Source organism: Galendromus occidentalis, unplaced genomic scaffold (assembly GCF_000255335.2).
Source record: "Galendromus occidentalis unplaced genomic scaffold, Mocc_1.1 scf7180000077089, whole genome shotgun sequence".
Classification (NCBI taxonomy): Eukaryota; Metazoa; Arthropoda; class Arachnida; order Mesostigmata; family Phytoseiidae; genus Galendromus; species Galendromus occidentalis.
In genome coordinates, this window is record NW_003805077.1 from 285,461 (window position 1) to 296,951 (window position 11,491).

Sequence of the window (11,491 nt, forward strand, 5' to 3'; positions counted from 1 at the left end):
GGATATGAGTCGTTTGTGCGCTCCGGGATCCCAGTAATCGATACTTCCGTTGATGAAAAGTGCACATCGATACGGGGATGCGAGAGAGCGCTTCTCATACGCGAGGCAAGCCGGATCACGGTGATCCTCAAACCATCTCCCGCTAAGCACGCGCGCGATGGTTCTGAAAAACGGGGCTCGGAAGTTGTGAGAACGCGTACGGCATCTCATTGAATCTCACGTCTCTGAAGTGGGGCGTTGACTTCAGCGCAAGTCAGATTCGAGCGCATGTTCTCGCAAAAATTATTATCCGCGATGGCTTGGGTCGAGGAGTCGCCGCTTGACTCGATCAAATCTGGGAAGCGCAGCTCTCCTGAATCGCGAGATGCGAGTCATTCTTTTCGGACGAATACAAACGTATGATCTTGAGAGATTCACTCATATCTAAACAATTGGATGTTCCCGAGGACTGTTTCCTCGTCTCGAGATCGAATACTGTGAGCGATTCTCAGAAGGGATCCCACACTATCGCGAGTGGCGTAAGGAGACACAAGTTCGCGGAGTTTCTCCTCGCGGTCTCGAGACCTTGTCTTCGATCTGTCGGTAATGCCCTGAGCGAGCGAGCTGCTTGTCCAGAAGTTCGTTCGCCCTTGTTCTGCTTGATGTTTTCGACAAGTCTGAAGAAGTTGGGATGAGCTGCTTCGATTCTGGCTGCGGAAGCCACGTGCCAGCGCACGACCTTTTTATTATTGGTGCGTCCCATTCCATCGAGAGTTTGTATGTGGGCATCCCACCATCAAAGCCTCATTCGTGTTGGATTCCGTTCACGACCGACCAATGTGGTCTCGAAATAATAATTTATGAAATTCGTAAGATGTGATGGCTCACCGCTGTCGAAATCGGTCTCTATTAGGGCGTTCAAAACAATGCGGACGTGGTCGATCGGAACGAATGCTAGGGCCGGAAACATTTTCAAGCGCAGAGCTCTCTTCACTTCTCATGAGATCGAACTCCTCGATGATTGCGTTGAATGCTCCAGCTTGACGAATGCCTTCGCGATATCTATCTGGAGAGCCATCAGTGAAACTGGACCGGGAGTTCTGATGCAAGGAAAGTACATAGCTCCAGTCATCCGGATCCCTCGCGAAAGAAACCAGCACCTAAATGGTGCTTCTCTTCGCCTGAAGACATATGGAGGCGACGCCCGCGCTCCGCATCCCCTCCGAGCGCACAGCATACGCGTGTCAAGAATGCGCTTGTAATGAAAATTGACTTTGAGGGCTGACCCCAGGAGTCGCCGATGCTTCGGGCAGAGTTTCAGGCATGACTTGAGACCATCGCATATCTTCCGAGGGATCCGGAGGTATCTGTCGAGAATAGCGCTCCGTCAAGTCGGGATCTGTTGTCGTCGATGGGACACGCTGGATGGGAGGGTTTCGCCTCCAGAGCAGGACACAGAGCAAAAGCGGTGGGGCTGATGTTGTTTGCTGAGCCTTGGAGAGAGTTCCGGTAGATGCCCCATTCGTCCCATCCGCTCCCCAGCTGGACTTCCCATCCCCGTCCTGGCACTGCCGGTTCTCAAGAGTACGATTTGAGCCTTGTCAGAAAGATGGGGAGAGAGCCCGCCAAGTCCGCCCGATTCTTCAGCAAAGATCACAGGCAGCATAATGATCATGATCATGATGTTCCCCGGTCTTCGGATTCCACATTTGAAATGGGTCTCCTTACCACGACGACGAGTGGTGTCTCGCACGATATCTCTGAACGAGAGTTTTTGACAATCTGATCGATCGAGTGGAACTCGAGGCTTCTTGTGTCTGGGAAGCAGCCGGTAGATCCCAGCCGTCACGATACTTATCACCAGACACGATCTCCCCGCCGCCGCCGCTGCTGCCGCCACTGGCACAAACAGACCATTGTCGCTACGACCAATCAGCCTTCAGCCAGCTGAGAGATTCAGTGCTCGAGAAAAGAGACACGACGACTTTCGAACGACTCTCCCTGTGGTGTGCGCCTATCGAGGTTTTTTGCCCGAACATCCTCATCCGTGCTCTGGCCATCCGAATTTTCGGCATTCGTCCCACCGTAATCCGAGCTCACACGTCCTTTCGTGATCACACAATCGGCGACCGACAGTTTTCGGTAGCACGAGCGAGATACCCACAAGTGGAGGAGCCCGAAACGACCGCATAGGATGGCGTTCCCGATAGAGTTTCGAAGCTTTCCGCGCAACTGATCGAAGGGATGATGTGAACCTAAAGCCTGCTTGACTATCAATCGTCGTCGTCGTCGTCGAGCAAGCGGTCGACCCACGTCGCCGCTGGATTCCAGATCAGAGACGACAGCGACGTCGACGGCAACAACGACGATAACGTTAACGTCGACGTCCGCTCCATCGGAGACTCACATACTTCACATCGACGACTGAGTCACCAGCAGCTAGTAACGGTAAAGCTTGTTGCGAGAAAATTCGAGAAGGCGAAATTCCGATCGATTATCAGAAAACAATGAATCCGCTCCGCCGACCGCCGCCACTCCTCCGAGTACCGTCGTTCGTTTGGACCCTCGCGGTCGGAATCTTCCTGCATACGTTCATTATACTCGTCGACTCAGCACAAGCGGAAGTCGGCGCGAACAAGAAAAATACCGATCAGCTGTCCACGGATTCTCCTAGTCAAACCCCAGAGCCATCGCTCGATGGGTCGATCTCCGAATCGGCGCCGATCCAAACAAGTATTCCTAACTCCCCGCTCCCGGCTAGCGAAAACGAAAAAAAGCAACGGCTATCTACGAGTCAGCGATGAACATGTTGAACGATTCGTCACGAAGCGAACGCCCGCGAGCCTATCATATTCTGGAGGAAGCCGCGAGCCTAAACCACACGTCGGCGAAGCGAATGGTCGCGATAGCTTATCTATTCGGATCGAACGGCTTACCCTTCCGTCCGGCCGTTGCGAAGGAATTCTTCGAGCAGCTGGCGGAAGAAGGGGACTCGGAGTCCCAGCTCTATCTCGGTTTCATGCATTCGTTCGGACTTGAAACGCCGCCGTCGCAGGCGAAGGCTCTCATCAGTTACACGTTCGCCGCGCTAGGCGGCAACCATCTAGCGCAGATGGCCCTGGGCTATCGTCTATACGCCGGTGTCAGCGTCCTGCACAACTGCGAAGCCGCCCTGGACCACTACAGACGAGTAGCGAAAATCGTCGAACAGAGCTCCACGGGTCAATCTCCGTCCGGGACAACGGTGAGAATACGTCTGTCTGACGAGTACGAGAACCCCTCGAAGAGCCCGTCCAATCAACTCGACGACGATCTTTACCAGTACTACCAATTCCTCGCCGACAAGGGAGACGTACAGGCGCAGGTTGGACTCGGGCACCTGCATTACCAGGGCGGTCGCGGAGTTCAGCAGGACCACACGAGGGCTTTGAATTACTTCAAACAGGCAGCGCAAACTGGAAATGCAAACGCAATGGCCTACTTGGGCAGAATGTTCTTGGAGGGCGGGAAAACAGTCCCGCAGAACAACGAGAGCGCCTTCAAGTATTTCCAAATGGCCGCTGACAAAGGCAGTTCCGTAGGGCAAGCCGGGCTCGGCCAGATGTTTCTCTACGGCAAAGGCGTCCCAAGAGACTACGAGAAGGCCCTCAAGTTCCTAACGCTAGCAGCTAACCAAGGTCTAGTTGACGGTCAGTTGGAACTTGGGAACATGTTCTACAACGGTCTCGGCGTCGAAAAGAACTTCAAACTTGCCCTAAAGTACTATAAGCTGGCGTCGAAGCAAGGTCACGCGCTTGCCTTTTATCACCTTGCGATGATGCATGCGAGAGGAATCGGCACCCAGAGAAGTTGCGCGAACGCTGTCGACGGTTTCAAGGTGAGAGTCCCGGTGTCCATTATCGAAGAGGGCGGTTGCCCGACGCCGTCGATCGGTGGAGAAATTCCCCGTGATCCCGACATCGGTTTAAATACTTCTCCCGTCTCATTTTTCAGTTGATGTCCGAGCGAGGAGCTTGGATTTCCGAAATCAACGAAGCGTATCAGGACTACAAAGCAGGTCGGATCGATCAGGCTCTGGTTCGATACGCATTCCTGGCTGATCTGGGCTACGAACACGCCCAAAGTAACACCGCATTCATACTCGATCGAGGGGAAAGCACTCTCTTCGACAGAAACCAGTCTTTAGCAAGAGCTCTTAGCTACTGGTCGCGAGCCGCGTCCCAGGGCTACGTCGTCGCGAGGCTGAAGCTGGGCGATTACCACTACTACGGCTTTGGAACCGAGGCCGACTACTCGACTTCAGCGTTCCACTACAGATACGCCGCCGAAAACGACCGCAATCCTCAAGCTATGTTCAATTTGGGTTATATGCATGAGCAAGGCTACGGCATGTCGAAGGACATCCATCTAGCCAAACGCTACTACGATTTGGCAGCCGCCACTTCTTCTGAAGCACAGGTCAGTGTTGAGGTTCAGGTTTCCAAGCGGAAGAAGTCATGAGTGCTTCCGTACTCTGGCAAGTCGTGATTTCTTCGAACACTAATATTCGAAAGAGACGCTTCCTCCCTGCCGACCCATCGGGTCGGAACACGACATGAATTCCGCTCCGGATAGTGTTCTTCTTCGGGTGGTCCACTTCGCCTTATCTCGGGATTCCGATTAGGTGTCTCGACTGCTTATTTCTTATCTATGAATTCTTATCGTTCCAGGTTCCTGTGATGTTTGCCTTGATGAAGATGGCGATTATTTATGGTTTCGAGTATTTAAATCATTTCCGATGGGACAACATGGGACAGGCCGGCACCGTCCTACAGAAGGTCCTGGGTCCCGACTGGGATCTCTACGTGATGAGTTTCTTAGCGGCTCTGATCGCGGTCTTGGCGTATGTGCGAAGATTTGTTTAGCGAAATCGGTGGCGTGCAGGATGACTCCGTAGCCCCTCGTCCCTCCACGCGGAGTTTCCACCAGATGTGTCCCAATGCTTCATAAAGGAAAATCTGTCCTAGCGTGAGATCTCTTCAGTAATCGACATCGATCGCGGCGATACAAGCGAGACGACTGGAGCGAATTCACGCAGAGAATAATGCCAGCGTGTCCGGCGTCTCGGACATGCTGTAGATTGTAGTTTTAGAACGAGGATGATGCTATATGTATATTGTATATACGTATAGTGTTCCGAATGAACCGAAATATGTGAAACATGGAATTTTACAGAAGCATTTTAAGTCTCTCCGGGAAGGAGAGGTATTCCGCGCTCTAGAGAAAGAACATAGGCCCGATTCCGCAGTGAAGCGGAGAATGTCAGGAGCTTTGTCTAGGCAGCGTTGCGAATCGTTTTCAGGAAAACAAGTTGCCTCGAATCGTAGTTCAGTGTAGTATTCATTCAAGTTCATTCGAGCTGCTATGGCTCGCGACATGAAGTCGATCCACAATTGAGCTCCTATGTATGAATAGCCTGGGTTCCCGACCGGCCTAGGACGGTGTCATGAAAGAAGTCAATCGTTGATCCACGAGGCATTGGATCCAAAGATCATCCGGAAGAGCCACAGATCCGACTGTCCGGTAAAGGGTTCAGGGGTCCAGAGACTCGTTCGGCGTCTCAGCGTTCTTTCGAGAGCGGAACATGATATCAGTTTCCTCCGATCTCCGCTTTTGGGAAATGATTCGAGACCTTCTTAAGAAAATCGAATGACGATGGAACTCATTCTAATTGTCCGCGATGATGTCCTCGCGATCATCCTGAGCTCTGCTGAATGTTAGCTGCGGTGCGGCTTGACAAAGCAGAGAGCATTGTATATTGTCAGGCGATGCGCTTTTCGGGACACGTCATCGCATAATGGTAGCGATCATCCCGTGTTCTCGTAATGAACCAGAATCTGGAGGAGGATGCCCCGGTATAATGAATAAATAGTGATTCGAGTCATCATGAGGATAGTTCTAGTAATTATTGAGGTGGGAACGCGATCACGCCTGCGAGGAAAACTCGGGCTGATTGCTTCGGCGACGAAATCCTGATTATCCCTGCTCGTCGTGAGGAGGTCGACAATCAGCCGATAGAACCGATTTTGAGCGAAGAAGGGGGTATGTCGCATCGACCACAACGGGATTGGGACATCATAATTATACCGTATTCTATCTAATAGTGGTACATGTCCGTCTCTTTCTCGAGCTTCTCGGACCTGCTCGTTCATGAGAGAGTGCCCGAATATCTTTCTTTTCTGTCCTGGGTAGTGCGCTCCTCCATTGTCATCCATGGACTGGCGTGCCTGTCTATTTCAGAGTGTATTATATTTGAGTATATTAGAGATGCCCGTCTATATATTCGAACTTCCGCAGGGTGCCCGTGTCATGGAGAAGGCTCGAATATCAGAGAGGGCCCCACTATTCGAGTGAATACGCTATAAAAAGAAGAATGGATGGTCGGTGCTTCTGTGAAATAAGTCGCCGATGGAGAGATTTTAGAGCAAGGAATGGCGCGCAATCTCGAGCACTATTAGAGGTTGGATCCGAAGGCGATCGACCTGAAGAGAGCTCCGTGCGGTGAAATCTCCGTCGTGGCTCCGACCAAGGCGACTCGGTTCGCCCTCTTATCGCTTGCGTTCGCCGCGTCGCTCCCACTCATGCAAGACCTCGAACGCGCGCTCCCCACAACAGACAGGCGTCTTGCACTCCCTGACTGTGAAAGGCTGTGAATATCTTGAAGATACTTGAAGACTTGAAGATATAAGCAATCCCCAAGGGACCGCAAAATCAAGTGGCTCTCAGAACATCTTAGGGAGTCCGGAATTTTCACCCTGAGCAATCGCTCTCCGCCCTACAGCAAAGTTTTTGCGTCGCGCCCACCAGCGAGATCGGTGCGAGGGCTGAATTGTATGGAACTAGCTCCCGCTATTCGATCCGCGGACGATCAGCACAATGAGAGCTGTGGGTCATCTTTCTCAACTTGACACGTGTCTCGATGTTTCGTTCCATTTATCCGACCGGCGGTTCAGGGTCAAGCAAACGGATTCCAGAGCCTTCTTGGAAGCGCCCCCAAGCTAGATAACCTTTACAAAAGGACCTTTCTCCCAAGCTCCCAGCTGAAACTCTCGCCTCTCGAGTTGATCGAAGTTTTCGATCCCCCACTTCAACTCGTGCGGGGAAAGAGTCCCAGCCACGATCCGATCCCATGTCTGTGACTAGTGGGTAGGTTGGAGAGGCTTGAGATCGACTTGGCCAACTTCGTCTCATCCCCACTCTACCTCCGTATGTCCGACTGAGGATATTTTGACGATGCAGGGACTGAGGACGGAAACGATTGCGAAATGGAACTGTTGAATGAGCCGTGTTGCGGCAGGACGCCGATTGTAGGATCGAAGAATTCAATCAATAGGCTGGGAGCTCGATGATCCCGGATAAGGGAGATGGGTTTCCCTCCCGATGGGGGAAATGGGTCTCGATGAAATTCTCCCTGGACATGTCTAAGTTGTCCCTGCTCTGCAGTCACTGTCGAGTGGGTTGGAACACGGGACCGGAAGGCAGTGGCAGCAAACCCAGTCGCCAGAAACTCCCTGAGATAGATTAGCTCCCGATTCGAGAACCGCTTCCCCGTCGATTGTAAGGGAGAAAACCGAAGTCGACGGTTTTCCTGGAAAGCGTATCCACAAAATTAATTGGAACCTCTCCATAGAAGTACCAGAACGAGTCAGCTCCTCAGTTTTGCGGCGGAAAGGAGCCGACGCTGAGATTGTATCAGCTCGTACAGATTGCGCCGAACTCCAAGAACCGGATCACTTTATCGTTCAGACACTTCTATTCCTCTAAGAATTCACGTGGGGATCACCCCGCTCAGGAGTCTCGAGACTGCGGCAAGGTTTTCTTCTTTCAGGGTCTCGATCATCTCGTGGAGTTCGACGAGACCTTCTCCTGGGTCCTCCTCCGAAATCTCGACGTGGTTCGACGTCCCCGCGTGCAAATGTCCTCCGTGATTCCGAACACCTGCATCGTTCATTCGTTAATTCGACAATCATCCTCTGAATCCTCCTCCGTAGGGAACGTATTTAACCGCCGAAGCTGCGCCCCGTCTCGTGTCGGGAAGAGGAAAAATCATCCCCTGCTTCGTCGCGGGGAAGAGGGAGCATCCAATGAGGAACATTCTGGCCTCCAGGGTAATCCCGACTACCGACATTCTGGCAACTGAGATCCCCACTCAGGGAGCTCCTAGATGATGTCTCTTGAAGATTCTGGCTGCACCGATCTTGGCCTCGGACAATTCTGGCTGCACCGATCCTGGCCTCGGACAATTCTGGCTATTGGGAAGCTTGCTGCCAAGGATCTTGCTTCCTAGGATCTGACAGCTGCAATCACCGATTTTTTCGCATCAGTCTTCTCCGCTCCATCTGCTGCCTAAGAGGTCGAGTCATCTTCGCTTCTGTCGATTCCGAAGAAGGATATCACGACTTCGCGTTGTCGTATTGCTTCATTTCTTCAACTCCGACGGCAGGGGGAGAGGTGCCGAGATGGGTACCAATACCGACATTCTTATCGACGCCAGGGGACGATTGTGACCAACTCATACGACTAATGATCGTAGCTTGGTAAAGGGCCGATTTCAAGTTCTGGATTTCTGAGCTTTTCTCTGGGATCAAGCAGAGATCATCGTCTCATCTGCGATTTGGAAAAAGGGCGAGCGCTCCGACGACTTAAATTAGATGTCAAGTCACAAACTCTGCAGCGGGGTTCCGCCTTGAGCGCTCCGCGACGTGCTCACGGAGGCATGCCAAGGCTGCAACAGCCCACCCTTCTCTAGCATGGGCGTCCCTCGAGAGCTTGACGTCGAGCCGCGATCCGATGCTCCGGATCAGCAGAGATCATCGTCGCGATCGCCTACTCCGTCGCCATTCGCCATCGCTCCCCCGATCCGTCGACGGTCGACAGAAAAAGTCTCCTCTTTTACCGAGAGAAGAAAGTATCCTCCCTTCAAAAAAAAATACCCATGAGAAGATCCACGCTCTTGGAACGTAGATAAACGAGCAGAATTATTCTCTCTCTCACGGTGTTGTTGACAGGCCTCTCTAATTGTATTATTTCTCTCCTGTCCAATTATCCTGCCATTCTCTTCGGGCGGCTGCGTCACGCGCACTCGACGCCCTCTTCACCGCTAGCGATGTTCGGATCGAGAACAGGATACCTGCCCGTGCGCGTGAAGCGAGCGGAATTCAAGGAGCCGATTTCAAAGTGAGGAATTATCCTCACAGAGCCTATCTACGCCGTTGCGACCAATCATGTAGGCTAGGCGGAGAGGAAAATGCGCGCCGCGCCGCTTCGACATTTTTGAATTTTCGCGCCCTTCGGAGGCCGGAGTCTGATCTGCGTCGATGCGTTGTTTACTAGTGGTGGCAGCAGCAGTAGCAGCACAGAAAAAAAGAGTCAGTTTTGATGCTCGCGATTCTACGGGCGAGCCACAGCGAATCAAGTTTCAATAGTGAGAGTGCTTATGAGTGTGAATTTGGCTGTGCCGTAGGGTGTGAGCTCTTTTCGAAACAAGCTTCGAATGGAAGAATGGGATCGAGGTTCGGAGTCTGTCGGTGAATAGTCAGTCCGATATCTCTGTTCCGACGACGTTTCGTCTCTTAACCGCCGCGGCCAACCAGCCCCTACGGTGGCCTGGCTGACCATCGCCCGGTTAAGCGACTCGGTCCTTAGGTGCGAACCCCCCTCGACACTGACTCTGGCGACGTACAAACAGAAGCATACTGCGGTGTTGACCGCCCATAGCGAAATGAGCTGGGCCTACCGCAGATCGCGGTTTATCGGCTACGGGGGTCCGAAGCCGTGAAATGAGTCGGCTACCTGACGTATATATTCCGGGGGCTTCCGGACCGCCGACACTCTCCGGAGGCGGCGAGACCGCTCCAACTATTCCATCGAAACGGCCCCCAGGACGACCACGAAAACAGGTTTGTGCATGCGTGTTCCGCCGCAGCTAGTGCTACCGTCGCTGCTATTGCGATCTCTATCAAGTGTTCAACAGTGGTCCGGACGGACCCGACACAGTGCTAGTCCTCCCAACGAGACCAGAACGTCCGAAGCTGGGTGGACTCTCGACTTGTGCCCTTAGGATAGAACATCAGAACCCCGGAGTGACCGAAGACGAAGGGAGTCGTGAGCGCCAGTGTTCTTATCGGACTCAATTCCGTGAGTGAGTCGGAGCTGTGAGCTCGACGTGACCGCGGCGTTCTCTCGGATGGAGAGCCGCACAAGGTTTCCTCTCAGGCTTTATCCCCGGACAGCGTCGAACGAATCATACTTGATTCTGAGGACGCGAAAAGAAAAGTGCTCCGCCGTGGGGACGCGCTGGAGTCCCCGGCTAGTTTTCCGTTCGTTGCTCAGCGACGACTTGTTGTTTGGCATGTGCTGTCTTCCGAATAGAACACTCAAGTCTTGGAAATTCGAGCTTCCCACTGTTGTTCGAAGAACTGGTGGTCGTCCTCAACACGATGTATCCTTGAAATGATACGAGGCGCCGTCAGGTGGGAACCCGACTCCCGAACCCCCGAGCCGAGGATCCTTCGATGCGAGTCCGCGAGTCGTCTGTGGTCGGAGAATAGAACTGGAAAGCATCGCGGCGTAGCGATACAATTATTACATACCAATTTGTCGGAGGATTCGTTCTCTACTGGAGAAGCGTTCTGGAAGTGGTCGGACACAACGAGTGTCGAGTCGTGCCGTCGACCCCAGCGATTTCTAACAGCACCACTGACTAATCGGCGGGAATGTATTCTCCGTGAATTCGCGTGACGGGGTGGGGGGTATAAAGGAAATTCGAGCTTAATTTTCGGTTTTCGGTGAGAGGAAATTGTTTCTACCAAGCCCCTCCCGGCTCCAAGTCACAGCGTGATGACATCTATCATTTCCCGCCAATCCAGGAGGCTGCAGCCGATTGTTTCGATTCCGAGACAACAGTCAATAGACATGACAATTCGGGGCACTTCCTCTGAATTCCGCGATTCCTCGAACTTCGCGATGCTTCCAACATTACGATGAGCACAGACTGTTTTTTCTGAGTATAGCCTCGATTCGCGACAGTGTTGAAGTGTTGCGTGGACTGAGGCTTCTCACTTCCGATAGCTTTTCAGCGCATTTTTTCCCCGCGCTGAGGCATCGTCGGACAGGGGAATCCCGTCGCCACCCGATTGGAAACTACAGCCTAATAAGCCAAATTGAATTCTCCGCTGCCCGTTCTGGGGAGCGAGATTCACGAGCGTCGATCCACGGTCGTTCGCTTGAATCAAAGCTGGAATTCGAATTAGCGACCTCTTGTAATTCTATGCTTCCTTTGTCTTGGGTCAGTGCGTCAGTGCGCGTCAATCGGGATTCATGTCAGATCTATCTACGAATCCGAGAGAAGGACATCAGGGACCGAGACTCGAGGGACGTCAAGCTGGGGCATTTGAAACGGTCATTCTCAAACCAGGAAAGAAAGACGGATCTCTGAGAACACGGACGTTGATCTTCCAGTCATAAAACATAG

At 52.6% G+C, this 11,491-nt stretch overlaps 1 protein-coding gene across 1 annotated transcript; it reads left to right on the plus strand.

Moving 5' to 3' along the window:
- Nucleotides 1-1,988: 1,988 nt before the first annotated feature.
- Hrd3 (HMG-coA reductase degradation 3) lies at nucleotides 1,989-5,371 on the plus strand. The gene is made up of 3 exons (XM_018638566.2): nucleotides 1,989-3,856; nucleotides 3,973-4,437; nucleotides 4,689-5,371. Exons 1-3 carry the CDS (start codon nucleotides 2,780-2,782, stop codon nucleotides 4,881-4,883), a joined length of 1,737 nt encoding a protein of 578 aa, XP_018494082.1. The 5' UTR covers nucleotides 1,989-2,779; the 3' UTR covers nucleotides 4,884-5,371.
- The last annotated feature ends 6,120 nt before the right edge of the window (nucleotides 5,372-11,491 follow it).

What these genes read in the sequence shown, in the direction of transcription:
- Hrd3 (XM_018638566.2), top strand. Translation starts at nt 2,780, where the DNA reads ATGAACATGTTGAACGATTCGTCACGAAGCGAACGCCCGCGAGCCTAT. An exon ending in ACGCTGTCGACGGTTTCAAG is followed by an intron (nt 3,857 to 3,972) that starts GTGAGAGTCCCG and finishes CTCATTTTTCAG; the next exon opens with TTGATGTCCGAGCGAGGAGC. An exon ending in CCACTTCTTCTGAAGCACAG is followed by an intron (nt 4,438 to 4,688) that starts GTCAGTGTTGAG and finishes TTATCGTTCCAG; the next exon opens with GTTCCTGTGATGTTTGCCTT.